General features: G+C 37.1%; 1 protein-coding gene across 1 annotated transcript in view; it reads right to left on the minus strand.

The window, feature by feature from the left end:
* SKAP2 (src kinase associated phosphoprotein 2) overlaps window positions 1-16262 on the minus strand; it is a 120627-nt gene that overhangs the window by 16750 nt on the left and 87615 nt on the right. Inside the window, exon 10 of the mRNA XM_066554858.1 lies at window positions 2287-2355. Within this exon, the coding sequence (XP_066410955.1) occupies window positions 2287-2355 (69 nt within the window). The remainder of the gene's footprint in view (window positions 1-2286; window positions 2356-16262) is intronic.

Genomic DNA, 16262 nt, shown 5'->3' on the forward strand with positions numbered 1-16262 from the left:
CATCCCAAGATATTTGGTTTAATCTTTCTCACTTCCATTCTTCTGTTCCTTAAAATCAAACATATTTAAGGAACATATTCTGTTCCTTAAAATCAAACCCAAAAATCAACATATTTACACTGATAAAGCAAAAAAAAAAAAAAAAAAAAAAAGACACTTACTGAAATAGGGATTGTGGAAATGATAATGGGTAGAAAGTTATAACAAAAAAGACCCAGCAAGCCGTATTATATAACTGAAACTCTTCAGTGCTTTGGTATTTTTAAATTATTAGGTCCCTAGCAGTTAATGCAAAGCTATCCAGCAGCAAGAGTCAGCACCAAGAAGAACAGAACAGAATAAAAAGAACTCAAGTCTGAAAGTTAATTGAAGTAGAAATATGTTATGGCAAGAAAAGAGTAGGAAAAAAAAGAAAAACTTTTTGCACTAATCAGCTTGAGCTCCAGCTGAGCTTGAGCAGACAACATGCAGACTATTTTCTCTGAGTTCAGGTTTAGTAAAGCGAGGCAATAAATTAAACTTAAGAATGTATGCACTGTTTGTGTAGAAAATCATAAAATATTCTCAAGTCATGTCAGGTATTTATGATGCGATGCCTATCAGAAATACTCATGTCAACTCAGCCCTAAAAGTCAAACAAATTTCCAGTGTTAAATAGTGAACTATGTAAGATCAGATCACAAAACTATTGCTTGAAATGAGCCTGACATCTGGGGGGAACTGCTATGGTATTTTCAATGACATTACACAAATACTAATAAGACTGATAAGGCTGTTCTCATAGCAATTAAATTTTTTCAAAAATGCAGATACTAAGATTTTGGTTTTTTAAAAGTATGAGCAATTAGAATTTCAGGAAGGTACATTAGTGGAAAAAAAATGCTGTTGGCAACTTTATAATTGGATTGACCCCATGCTCCATTATGACAACACACTCTTATAATTACAGTAATGTCTAAATGAGTACTAAATATTAAGGCTGTAATGAGTCATGTTGTTTTACACATGTTTTTAGCAGAGCACAATGCTAACAGCATCTGATGGCTCGGCTCTTGTTTCCTTTCCAAGAAAAGCAACCCAAAACTCTTCACAGCAACCTGTTCCTGCTTTCCTGTATGGGTCAGGAAATCAGGCCTCTGTTTCCTCTCCACATGTTGCAACAGGAAGAGCACTGCAGAGCTACTTCCTAAAGGAACTCTTCTTGCCCACCCCTTCCTTGACAGGCCTGAAAGAATTATGTGTATTATGTGCAATGGGGGAAGGAGAGCCAGATTGCATGTCAGTGCAGGTCACAGTTACAATGCAGCAGATCTCACAAAGGTGTAAGGTCTGATAAGAAGCGAGTCTTCTCTGCTTGCTGTGTCAAATCACCAACAGTTTATCTAAAGGTCTGTGCCCTTGAAGCACAAAAATATATTGTTTTTAAGCATAACTGGAAATACCTTTCTTTTAAGAAAAGTTGCCTGGCTATGTGACTTTACATGGTGCATGCAGTTATTTTTCCAGTCCCAGAGATAATTAGCACAAGGGCGCTTTGCCAAGCTAAAGCTGAGAGAATATCCTTCACAGCCTTTCTGGGCATTTGTGTCCTTTTCCAATTTTTATGCTGCTGTCACTGGACTCTGGCATTTCTTACCTGATTCATTTGCTTTCTCTGGTAATTATATGCAATGAAGATATGCATGGCCAACATTTAAACAGGCTGCAGATCAATTAGTGGTCTTAAGTTTATCTGATTTTTATCAAAGAAGACAGAGCTTTGGGTCGATTGTCAGAGCCTGTGTCAAGTTGACCTTTTCAGAGACGTCTACATTGCCAGTCCCTTGGGCAACTTGTTGTCCCCTGTTAGTCTCTGAATGGCAGAAGTCTGTTCTGCTCAAGCACAAAGTATACACAGATGTCTATATTACATTCTTATAGGTTTGACAGCAACTGCATGTTGTATCTATAAACTGTCCTTTAGCAGTGACACTTCCTCAATGATGATAAGCTAATTTATGCAACTAAATCTCCTTTGTGCAGAAATGAAAGCTAATTGAGTCATTACAAAGTAATTCAGGAAGGAATACCTTGTATAAATTGGCTTACTTTATAAATCCTTCTCAAGTGGTTTTCATGCATCCTAAGTGGTACTTAAGCAGTTTTGCTGCCATCACATACCGGGAAAAAAAAGACAGCTTTACAGAGCTATAAAAACATTATTTTAAAACAGCAAATGGAAGAGAGAAGAAAATAAAGGTAAAAAGAAAGTGTATACACAAAATAAAGAGGAAAGGTTTTAATTACCTGAAACAGTGGTAACTTCCTCCTGCCTCTCATTGCTTGGCACTTCAGCTTTTGAAGAAAGACGTTCTTCTGCAAAACACATAACTGCAAATGAAATCCTGAAGGGCCACCTCAGCTGACAGGAATTACAGCCCACATCAGCCTGAAAAACACACTCTGTATTTCCAGACTGTAAGCTTTGTTTACTATTTTGCACTTATACAGAAGTTGGAACATTGTTATTTCTGTGGTTTCCGCCATCCATCCAAACACTCCAAGATCTTTCTTTCAAAATCTCAATTGTGAACATCTGTTTCCCTTTTCACTCTGGTCTGAATGCAGTCATATAGAGCTGCAGTTCTGCTGATTTTCAGCCATTCCGAGGCAATTAGAATGAGGATCCTCTTCTGCTGCGTACATTTCTTGCCAGAAAAGGATAAAGAAAAGGAAACCAAGGTGTGAAAAAGTATCCCCAGCCCAAGCAATAACTCAGTTGTAGAGAGCAGTATGCAACAAAGGCAGATGAAATCTTACCTTCCACACTGTCCTACAGACACAGTAGCTCAACACCTGCATGATGGGAACACAGCCACTACAGATACCATGCCCTTCACTACTCCTACCCATTGTGCCTGACCATGTTTTAAGCAAGCCAGACTCTATCAAATGACTTAGGGCAAGTTTAGGAGACAAGAAAAGAGAAAACCTGGCAGTGATCAGCTCTAAAGCATGTTTTCTGGCTAGCAGGCTTGGAACAGTCTGAAATCCCCACAGGCAACTTCGAAAGATGTGCTCCATCCTTCCTGTCTGGCACAGACATTGAACTCTCTCAAGTCCAGACCCTCACTTGAGTAAATCCACACTCTACTCAGTACAGGGACATCAGATCTGCTCCTTGTATTTCCCAGTCAACAATTCTGTTGATGATGTAAAAAAGGGGAACAAACTTTTAGCTGAATCCTGTCTTTAGGTTCATAAGGAAGTAGAAACAAATTTATCTTGGCATTTACAATATATCAAAACTGACAAGGCTGCTGTACTGAATGAGGAAATAGTATATTGATAAACCCACTTCTCAAACATGAATTGGACTTTTAATACATTTAAATTCTCTGCCTTTGCTACTCATCACATCATATACAGATAGTCAAGCTTCTTTGTAAGATACACATTTCAGCAACTAGTTTTGATATTTTACTAATGACAGACAACAGATGAATCACTCACAGTGTTTAAAATGTTCCTCATTGTGAAACACGTATGTAATTGCCCATTTACTTTGACAAAGAGTGAATTTTATATCAAAAGTTCAAAGGATTTTTTAACCTTGTAAAAATTTAATCTATCCACAAGACTGCTCCTGCAAACATTAAAGCAGATGTTTAAAGCACAAGAGTAGACCTGTTGGAATGAGTATGCATAATTGCTGCTAACCTCTACACACAGTCCTACAAATATTACAATTAGAACATAAGATTCACTTTACAAAGAGCTTTGAAATTCTGCCCTACTAAGTCAGCAAGATTTTTGTTCTTGAATCTTGACTAGTTAAAAATCTGGTAAAGATTAATATAAGCTATTTTTTAAGCCAAGGTGGGGTGGAAAAAGAACAAGAAAAAAAATCCTAGCAATAGATCAGGAGAAATCTGAAGCTGTATTACACACAAAACACTCTAAACTATGTACTGCATTCAGATGTTCAAATGTATTCCCCTACTTGGCATTAACATTTGTCACACATTTCCAAGTATGCTCATCTGTTTATTTTAAGAACTCACAATTGGAGCAGAAATGGCAAAAGTTCAAGCCTATCTGCTGTCCAGAGCACTAGGAGGCACTGTCATTCTCTGGGTTCCCTACCATGGTTACACCCCTCACAGGGAGTAGTACCCCAGTATCAGTAACATTTTCTAGAATTTCGCCCTTTTCCCAGAAAAAAAACACCTTCATCCAACACAGACACTATCATATTATTCTTTCATTAAACAGATGTTAGTATTACCTGTTACTGAATGTTTGGACCTAAAGCACTTGCTGTGTTGAATGTCCTATGGATTTTAACTCTATCACTTGTCATGGTCATCAGACCATGATGTTTAAACTGAGGACTGACTCCAGTAGAGGGTATCTCAACTAAAGTAAAGCAGCAGCAGAGGTTTGAAGAGACTTTTTTGTAAGGTACTGCTGAATACATGTAAGGTACTGCCGAATACATGTGAACTGCATTGTTATTTCACAGAAAATACTTAGAATATATGCATTCTTCTGAAATATTTATTTCAGAGACAAGAGTTGACCAGATCCACATCTGAAGATATGAAAATGTCTGAATCAAAGCTCTTTGAATTCCAAAAGGTGTCCAAGTCAAGCAAAAAACTTACCATATTTGCATCCTGATTTGGATCTCAACCATCGCCACTCATCCCACCTTGCTTTACACTACAGAGTTGTCACAGAGAGGACAAAGTTTCAGGTACAATTAGACTGGAAGAGGCAGTCCAGAAGCATGGTGGACATTGTCTAGCTGCTAATGGGCATTCAGTCCATGGTATCAGGCTGAAGAAACTGCATAGGAAACCTCCTCTGAAACAGGCACAACAAACATCAGGTCCTTGGCACAAACCTCTGCTTTATGATCCCGTTGCAAATGGTTCACACCGTTTGCTAATGTAATCATGTTCAGAGTGGAGCAGTTGTAGTAGGCTTGGCTTAGGGTAGTAAAAGAGAACCTGTGGTTCTTAACTCATGTTTTCTGGTATTATGGCCTGAAGCAGTAACTATGTGCAGGCAGCGTCCTTTAAACACAGCAACCTCGATTACCTCAGGAATTACAGCTGCAGTCTGATGCAACATGCATAACTTTGTGTTGCAACAGGGCACAGAGCCAAAAGATTAAAAATTAAATTAAGAAATACTGTAGAAATACTTCTGGTTTTTTTAAGACACTGTGTCTAAGGAGTCATGCATACCTTTAAAATAATCTGTTCCAGTTTTTCATCTGTACATCTTCTTCACACCATCACTATCACTGCAGAGAGAAAATACTCTTTTCCACCTTCTCACTATGTCAAAATGAGACTAATCTACACTAACCAAACCAATGAACTCTTCCAGAGCTGTAGATCCAAAGAACTCCTGAGATACAGATTATGTTCCATACTATGCTGATACTTAGAGACCTTAATGGCAAACAACCTACAAAATTCTTGTGACAATGCAACAAGGAATTAACTATATTTGTTACAGGTTTTCTTCAGTTAGTACACTAAAGTTGTTAAAAATAATTTACTTATTTAATTTGCAGTTTGAAGAAAAAACAGAAAAATAATCACCTAATCACATATGATTCTACCATCTACAAAATTTTAAAAGCGAACAATGAACCCTAAATTTGCTGAAGTTTTTTTATATAAATCCATTAAAGGGAGGAAGGAAAGAAGACTGGACTACTTAAGTATAAAATGGATGTTTGGCTTGAACAGTGCATTCCTCCAATGGAATGCGGTATCTCCACGATAAACATGCATAAATTTAGCAGTTTCCTCTACTAACATGTTACCTAACCATCTTTTTACATTTGATTCTAATGTAATGCCGTTATTATTTGGTATTCTATAGCCTTATAGTTTCTGACACATTCTCATTGCACAATCCTAGTTTACACCTTGAATAATCCCAGTTTGTGAGTTAACGTATTCTATTCAATGCTTTGATTACAGTAAACAAAACCAGCTCAGCTATGCAGCAAAATCTACCAAACCACACAGATGGTTATAAGCTTTTCATTGTGTGGTTTCCATAGCAATCATATTGCAAATCTGGAAGCTTCTTGCAAATAAGCAGCTTGTATTTACATGCCTCTCGGCTGCAGCGTGGAACACAACAACAAGTGAAGTTATTATTCCTATCACATATTGTTAGCAACATGACTGGAAGATGTTTTGATCAGTTCAGATAAAAAGTACTGCAGTGAACTAATTTTTCATCTAATTCATAATGATACAAGCAATCATACACTTGTAATGCACATTCATGTCTCTTCATTTGAAATCTCACTGTAGTGTCAGAAGGTTATAAGCATACAAACAAGTCTTGTAAGAGAGACACCCCAAAAAAAATTTTATTATTAAATAAACAATTTTAAAAACTACACAGTGTCTTTACTATTGTACTTGGCAGGGAGAACAGATGCATGCAAAAAAAAACAGGTGTGTACATGAACTCTGGTGACACCGAGTATCACAGGTCTACACTGTTCTGCCCAAGAAGAAGTAAAAGAAATAATGGCATGTTAACACCAAGAGTATTACTCCTCCACGCTGCTTTTTTGCTGCCAAATAAGACTCCACACAAATGCAAACAAGAAATCTCAAACCCACATAAATGCTTACCATGGGAAAGAGTCAAGATCTTTTCTCTCCAGAATTTACAGTTTTATGAATTGACCCACCCCCCAATAACAGATGGATTATTACTCTAATAAGAAACATTAATCAACCCAGCCACATTTTTTTTAAATTAGCAAGAATTGGCTTTTTTAAAAACAAGAGTATTTGTTCAGAGAAACATTTAATATTTCCAGAGAAGCAGCAATAAACGCACAAAATTTAGGAAGAAGATTGTTTATATAATTTGGCCAAACTGACATCTTCTGCCAGCATTTGTGGTGAGAGCTGGTGACCAAGTATTAATGCCCTGTTTTATGCAGGGCCAGTAAATTGCCTTACCTGAGGTGAGTGCTCCCCAGCTTTGGGGATGGGGTTCTCTGCAGCATTCTCACCTCTACAGGCCTGTACACTTCACCCACACAATGAAAAGCTTATAACCATCTGTGTGGTTTGGTAGATTTTGCTGCATAGCTGAGCTGGTTTTGTTTACTGTAATCAAAGTATTGAATAGAATACGTTAACTCACAAACTGGGATTATTCAAGGTGTAAAGCATTCTCACCTCTACAGGCCTGTACACTTCACCTAAGCAGCTTCATAGAAAATCTAGTAGGCTCACTTGCCTTGGTTTGTGTATTTATAATGGCAGGGATTTTCATTTCTAGTATCTTTAAGACTCCAGATCCACCCATTATGTATGGGAGACATCTCTCTATACGAAGAGATCTTCAAATGCAATTAGCAAAACTCCAACTTTGATAATCCTCCAATATTCCCAAAGATCTGTCCCTTTCCCCCAGCTCCTCTGGGACATGGCAGTTTACTGGAAGATTTACACAATGCTTCTTGACATTTCACCTCACCATTAGCAGCCTAGTGTACTCTGTAAACAACAAAACAGTTTGGAAAAGGCTGCTGAAGGTGCTGTTGTCTAGCCCTAGTGTGAGTTCTTGGGGGCAGCAGAGAGGGGGAGACAGACTCTTGTTTTATTAAAGCTCCACCTGACTGTACAACAGTGCATGGTTTGAGAAGGAAAATGCCTCCAGGACAGTGAGAGAAGTGGAAACAAGTTGGCTGCTAGAGAAGAGTTTATAAACATGAGAATTTCCATGACCAAAGAGAGGACATTTTATTGCTACTTCTATGGGTCAGCTAGTTGCCACTCAAGAGCTCAAACAAAAAAAAGTTATATTCCTATGCAAACTTGAGTGTAAAAAAAACCCAATTCCACAACACATGCAGAATGATAGAAACAGGTCACCCAAACACAGGCTAAACACTGGGATTGCAGACAAGATGACATCAACATATGTCAGTGAAAGGAGAAGTTGCATCTGACTAAATGGTCATCATTGTGTTCAGAAATATGATGAGAAACAGGCAGTACAGAACTGTATTCCAAAAGAATACAGAAAGAGATCTCTGGGTTATGAACAATATAAAAATACATCTTAAAGAAAAATAATATGCATACTGAGATGCTTCAGTTTTCGTTGACGACAACCCATGCCAATTCCTAACCCAAATTTCTCCCAACACATGCGATCCAAGTCTGAGTCCAAGATGGAGGCAAAAGGTTTCATTCAAATATACCACCATCTAAACAGGATGGGACCTCCAACTAACACTTTTGCACAAGTTTTAACCAGCTCTTTGAAAACAACCATTATCTAAAGTAAGGTTAAATATACACACCACTCTTCCCAACCAGGAGACAGTAAGAGAAGTCTGCTATTAATATTAACAATGTCCTGACTTCTCAATGGCCTTGAATAAGTAGCACTGGCTTTACAAAGTGAAAAAGCTAGAACAACAAAATAACTTTGGGAGAGATGGGATCTGTGGAAATTGCTCAGTCTAATACCCTGCTCTAACTCAGAAAGTTAGATCAGGTTTCTAGGAAACAACATTTGGCCTCTTTTGGTACTCCACACTAAACTGCTCAGCAGCAGTTTAAAAGGGCCTGTACATTTTAATAGCTCACGTATGACACAGCTGAAGCTAATGACTTTCTAGAACAGGATTAGCTCAAATTACCCAGTTTTGTACAAATCTTGCCAAGTCTCCAGATGTGAGGCTTCCTGTACTCCTTGAGAAATCCTGCACTTCTTTTTCCCTCAGTTGCACTCCTTTTATCTTTAAAAGGTGCTACTGTGCACCACTGTTACTCCCAGTTGTCTAAGCAATAACTAAACCAGCCAGCTCAGCTACAAGTGAAGCATTGCCTCCTGTTGAGAAGACCTCGAGAAAGTTACCTCATCATCCTCACAGAAAAGATTAGTAGATTTTATTGTAAATTAATTCAGGATCACTATTGCAAGAGAAGGAGAAGTCACATGGGAGTAGTGGAATGTCACTTACACATTTTCAGGAGAAAAAAACTCTCTCAAAACCACCCTTCTGTGGCACCACCCAGTGAATATTAGCACATCTGGCTTAACCAAAACCAAACAGCAGATCCAACATCCCTTTCCTAAGAAAAGTATTTTGGAGTTACAGCATTTGTTAAACAAGAGTAAAGTAAACCAAAAAATTCCCAGTCCCACTAAGGACAACTAGCAAACACACTTTATGGCTGTGATTCTCTAGTGTTGAACAGAGTAACATTTTGATCATATAACTGTTGCTATGAAGAATAATAACAGAGAGAAGTAACAGAAAGAAATGAGTGCATTTGGAAAACTGTTTGAGAGAAAAAAAGTATCTATTTCTAAATACATCTGTGAAAAAGACACCACATTTTTCCTACATTACCACACACATTGGAATTCACATGAACTATAGTAGCACAATGGATTGTAAAAATCACATTTTTAAAAGCTGAAAGATATTCTTTGGCCTCTCACTATTTTTCTGGAAAAAACAAGAAACAAGTGATCAAAGAGCACATCTCTGGAGGAAAAACAGCTACTCTCACACACACAAAATAAAAAATAAAATTAAAAAATACATTTTTGGCAAGGTCATCCATAGTTGCTGCAAAGTGGATCTTCACACTTTACTCTGAGACTTTTACCAATTTTCATGAAATCTAGGGGAATGCTTTGCTTTACTTACCTTTTCTACTTGCTGAGACCTAAATATATGTTAGCACGTTTCCCCTTTCTTTTTCTTTCCTTCCCCCAGTACCAAATATTCCAGTAACTTTTGCTTGCCTGCCTTTGCCCCATTCTGTAGTCACAGCCAATAATCCTTCAGATCCCACAATTTTGTACATTTACTAAACACAGAAGTTGTTCATATGAAAGTGGCTGTTACAGGGCTTCACAAGGGCCCTTCAGATTTTAAGAAAAAACTGTCAAAATGGGAGGAAAAATATTCTCAGTCACCTGAATGACCAAACAGAATATATTCACGGGGACAACTGAATAATCCACAGAGGTGCAGGCAATTCCCAGTTCCAGTTATGAATATATTAAGATTTCATGAACTCAGCTCCCTGCTTGGAGCTCTCCTTGCAAATAAGCAATCTTCAGTCATGTTTTGAGTGACAGCTCAATTCAACTTGGTTGGTCACTTTCTTGCACTAGTCTTCCAAACAACAAATAATCTAAAATCTCTGATTAAAATCAAATCAAACCAAACAGAATCTTCTCAATCTTTTTACATACCCTACATTCCTTTTTTTTTTTTTTTGGGTGTGGGGTAACATAGATGAAAAAGAACTAAGAGTTTTTCAATTCAAAGTTAAAGTAAGAAAAAAACTGCTAGTCTGACAGAACTAGTAGAAAGAGAAGCATGTCAAATCTCAGTTACACCAATAGCAAGCTTTGGAGGAGAGGAGATAGAAAAAAGGTAGAAAAAGCAGGAGTATCTACCAGGAAAACCACGTAGAATGCCTAATTTTGAGATATTAACATTTATTTGACAAAATTATATAATTATTATTAATAAAATTCAATATATATATGCCAAAGTGCAGTGTGCACTGCATAGAAATAAGAGATGGCTTTTGCACTGACCTTTTTATTTCCTCATGAAGAAAGACCTGATAATAGTAATTCTTCTCAAGAGAAAAGATAAAGGTCATCACAAGCAAGTTCATCGTGTATATGCACACAATGACTATAATGAAGAATAAAAGAAATTATAGAGATCCACTTCCAGAAACTCATTCACTGATTTCCCATTTTCATATTCACAGACAGTTTGTATTTACAAATAAAGTCAGTGTTTTGGGATGTTTTGTCAGAAATCAAGTATTTGTCTAATCCTATATGCTGAGTGAACTGGTCAGAATATATTAAACTCAGAAATCAAAAAATTGTTTGATGGGCCATCAAAGAAGGTGAAAATTTCATAAGTGATTACAAAATCCAGCTCAGTACAAATTCCTTAAGTCTTACTAGGTCCTTTTTTAAAATCTTACCTTTACTTTTTTGATCAAGATATTAGGTAACAACTTCCACACCTGAACAGAAGCATCTCTGAAGATAAAGTTTCATGCTAAATTTCAACAAAAGCACAATTTTGGCTCTACTTCCAAAATTGTTCCTAAAGCCTCAATTTTGGCATCCCAAATTGAGGTCATAGGCATCCTACATAAATCCGTACTTAAACATTTAAAGAAAGAATAAAATATTTTATAACTCTACTCTTAACAGGTCTCAACAATGTAGAGGAATATCTTTTGGATTTTAATGTTTCTACATGCTCATCTAATTATTTGTCTGATGAACAAAAAATGCTTCCTTCTCTGTTCCCCATCACCCTAGCAAAAAAAATAGTCGCAATTATTGGACAGAATGCAAATTAGTTTCTCAAAGGGACAAAACAACAATAATTTTTAAGTTTATTCCATGGTTCTATTGTAGGTTCACAGGAATCTGTGCTAGACATTGCTGGCCTAAATACGTGTGGCATAGGAATATTCTTCTAAACATAATAAAGATTTATATGAATTCACTGTAACTAAAATGAATTTGTTTGTTCTCTCAACCTGTAATAGCTCTTAGCTATGTAAATAATTTAAGTGTTCAACATGACATTTTATAAACCTTATAATTAAAATGTTTTGCTAAAATAAATGTGGTGGCTATTAAAATCTACATAGAAAGTATAAATAGTTCCCAATGTAAATACATTCAGCAATCAAATATTCAATTAACTAATCTATACTGTATAACTCTGTACTACAGTGTTATTTGACAACCATGTACAGCAGTTATATTTCTCAAGCTCAAATTTATATGATAGGAAAAGTCTGTAAATGTCAAGTAAAGTTTCTCATAATCATTGATCAGCAGCAAGTCTTAAATTTAAAAGCCATTTCTGAAAACTACATATTCTTAATTATTACAAATGGGACTGGACATAAAATTTACATACATACAATTCATAAAGCATCTTGCTTAAACCACATAATATCCTATAATAATCTGCAAGGTTAATGTATTCAAATTTATAGTATGCTTCCTGAACTTACTCAAAAAGGGGACAAAAGGCAAGGCATAGCTCATGTCAGTGAAATGAAACACAATACAGTGGTTGGCATGTTTCCACAAGCAAAGTCTGGCTCCCAGATGCTTCTCTTGTAACTCCTTTAAAAATATTATACCAGGATATTTTTGCATTCCCTGTGTTGATCACTAACTGCACACTGACAAAAAAAAATTCAGCAGTTTTCACCCTTTGGGTATTTTCATTGAAAGTAACAAACCCACACTACTGCTCTTTTCCACTGTTTATGGGCCAGGCCATTAAACAAAATTATATCAACTACACTAAATCCTTTCTCCAACTAAAATGATGAAATGAAGTGAAAATGTTATTGCTATGATTCACTAGTATCAGGTTAAATCAGAAATATGCAGAAAATTACACTTGCAATACAGACTGTTTACAAGTACCACATTTGGGATAACGGTCCCATATTAATCTCTACAAATGCTATCCCATTCTTCAATTCTCATACATTAGGTCCATACTGGGAGCCACCACCCTGGATGTCAGATCTTACTAGCCCTACACACCACAAACCACAATGCACCTCAGAGAGAAGAGGTAGGACACTGGGATATGGCAATAATTCATATGCAGGAGATGACAACTGCTCTCCAGGCAGCTCCCCAGGTCAGTGTGGGATTGGCATGCAGTTGTATCTCAAAAGAACCCATGGTTCCTGGAGTTCCATAATGCTAGAATTCACTACAAGATGGTGCTTTTGGACTGCCAGAAACACAACACAGCCCCAGGTGCACTGTAAGAGCACTACCTGTATGTCTGAGATAGGCAGTTTATCCAGGTTTATACAGGTTTTATGACCTGTATGGAAGTGATAACAAAATCATACCCATCTTGAACTTTTATTAACTGAATCATCTGAAATTGCTGTTCAACATCTACTGGTGGAAATGTGTCACTTCTTATCAGAGAATCATACAATCATTTGGGTTGGGAGTAACCTCTAAGATCATCTCATTCTAACACCCATGCCATGGGCAGGGACAGCTTCCACTGGATCAGGTTCCTCAAAGCTGCACACAACCCACACACTTCCAGCAATGTGGGGCATCTACAATTTCTCTGGACAACCTGTTCCAGTGCCTCACCATCCTCACAGCAAAGTATTTCTTCCCAATATTTCTTCTTAATTTTTAAGGAAGTAAAATTTGAGAGAGGTATGCAAACAAGATAAATTCAGTTAGTGTATTTTAGGACAATGGAAGCACGACCCTCACGCTAGGATCCACAGGCTTTCCGGGAGATAATGCTTTCTTTTGAAAATGCAATTCCTTCCTTTAATCCCCAGTTCTATGTTAAGATCCAAGGACAGAATAATTGTTTCAGACTGCTAAGGCAGAACGCTTCCACAACTCAAAGATGGAAGTATTGAACATCTTCTTTAAGGTTACTGTAAATTCCAGAGATCCTAAACTAGTTTTCACTAAACCACAGAGTTTTTAGGCAGAGGAAAAGTTAAGACTTCAAAAAAAAGGACTGAAACAAAGTAACCACTGTGACAACCATCCCTTTTCTGGACAAGAAAACTGTCCTCCTATCTTGCCATTTAAACAAATCTCACTGACTTGCCAAAAAACTTTCCTCAGTCTCTTCCAACTTCTTAAGAAAATATTCTCCCTTTTGCTGCTGAAGCTTACCTGTGTGCCTGCACCCTGCATTTCCCTGGATCATCCCTCTGCTGCCTCTAGGGCACAGCATACTGCAACATCTTGCCCTCTCTGCCTGGTCCACCATGTGGTCCAGGCGCTGGACCCTGCTGACCATTTTCCTTTCCTAGGAGCAACCATCCTGTTTCTTTCAAAAACTTGTACCCAGCCCAGGGAGCAGCAGCTGAGACAAGGAAACAAGCAGCCTTTTCCTGTGTTACCTGCTTTATATATGTGTAAACTAAACATGACATCTATTGCAAACACAGTACACTGCAACACACAAACAAATCAGATATACATACATATAGCCAGAAAAATTCACAAAGCTCTGGTCAACTGGTGGTATTTCTTTGGTTAATTCCTCCATTTTGAAGAGAGCGGGAAGAAAAGTGAGTAGCAAACTGAAAGGATTTACATTTACAGAAGGATTTATGCTGATGCATTTCTAAAGGCTCAAATCAGATATTTGTATCTACACTAACAGAATGATTAATTCAGCCTTTAGAGCCCACCTTGCTGGGTCTTACTTGAGAATTCAGTTGCACAAATTATGGTTCTTTAATAGCTACCTTGTGGAAACCAGAAAAGTTGAGAAGCGATAGCCTGAGGCACCATATAACCTCTGGTTGCTCGTTTCTCAAAATACTCTATCTAATGGTTTTAATAGCCTGATATGCAGTCATTCATCACAAATTCAAAAAATTAAGGTTCTTTGATCTATCTAGATAGTATTTATCACATTTATACCCAAGCAGTAGAATGGCCCCAATACTTATTTCTATTTTCATAAATATACATAATAAAATTGATGTTTTACTTCGAACATACTAAACTGCAGCAACTCCTCAAATTTATGCTTAATAAACTATCTCACATAAGAAGACATTTTCTCTGAATGCTTGCATAAAGTGTATTCCACTGCTTCTTAATTAAATAAAAACAGTGCCACCTTAGAAAACTTTGCTTTCAAAAGAAAATACTTTGGGTCCACAACCCCTTGAAGACATGCACACATAACAAAGCTTTGCTCACATTTAACACGAAGCCAGCTGCCAGAAACAGAGTCAACACTGAAAAAACCATGATACAAATAAAATTACTTTGTGTGACTTTTTTCTTGACACAATGACAAGTTTTTCTGAGACAGGATTCTATCTCTTAATAACAAACAGTTTCTGTCACATACTGTTCACATCAGACTGGTTTTACAAATCAATAGAGTCATTGTTTAATGCTGGTGCACTGAAAACAGAATCAAAATTACTGACCAGTACCTGCAATAAAACATCTTTCCACAAGTAAATTCATTTCAATAATTTGTGAGCTAATTACTTTTTGAAGGAGTTCTTTAAACATAGAAAAGTATGATTAAAAGTACTTCCATTATTCATGTCATCTAATATTAAGCAAGTAAGTTTTAAAATGCCACTAGACAACAGTTTTTTTTAGTGGTGTATTTTTGTCGGCTTTGGTTTAGGTTTTTGGTCTGACTGGATTTTCGGGTACTTCTCTTTTAAAGTCTGAAATATATAAATAAAATCCAGCATTTGCTAACATGAAACTTTGATAAACACAGCCTTTCCCACATGAACTACTTCAATGTATTCTAACAGTTGACCACAACATCAGGAAAATCACTTCTATTTTCTCCACCTGTTAACTCTGAAATCTATGAATCCTGAAACTATGAAGTTTCTCATGCAGTTCCAAGGGAGGAGAACAAATAGCTATCCTTAATAGCCCACACTTTCCATTTATTGTAGATACTGTAATTGACTGCTTTGAATCTCGCAACTGACCAAATGTTCTGCAGCAGAGGTATAGCACTGAATAAAATATAAATAAAGAACATTATCAGACCCACCCTGAGTCCAATCAGTCAATATACCTCTCACATGCAAATCAGACTAAATATGAATAATCAGTTATTGTTCCACTTTTACTGGCCTCCTGACTTTTGCAGAAGTGTGTGTGATGAGGGAGCAGGAGGTGAATTGCACCATGGACAGTAGGCTTTCTGACAGCTATGGGCCACCTGTTGTTCACAGACGGCCACTTTATACTCACTTTAAAAGAAATGCAGAAGAGCCTGTGAACCTTATTTTTCCTCACAAAGACCTGCCACTTCCCACTCAATGGACATCTCATTCTTTTCAGCTACACCAGATTGTCTTACCTCCTCTTCAATCACTGACACCCAACATCAATGGAAAGAAGGGCTCCCTCTTTAGATGTAGAATTACAGTAATTGAAGATAATGCCCAAACTCTTGTCGCAGACAAAAGCTGAGGTCCAGGTATCAAGTTCCTAACCACCTTATGGATGCAATGTCTTTAAATATTTTTCTGAATTCGTAACTCATGTCTCTGTGAACATTTAGTACTAGTTGAAGGATAACTTCAAGGCAAATATAAATCCCATAAGACTATTGCCTCAAAACCCAGAGTGACAGAATTCTAACATGGCTCCATCTCATCAAAGCTGCTGGGATTCAACAA

Source organism: Molothrus aeneus, chromosome 1 (genome assembly GCF_037042795.1).
Source record: "Molothrus aeneus isolate 106 chromosome 1, BPBGC_Maene_1.0, whole genome shotgun sequence".
Taxonomy (NCBI): Eukaryota; Metazoa; Chordata; class Aves; order Passeriformes; family Icteridae; genus Molothrus; species Molothrus aeneus.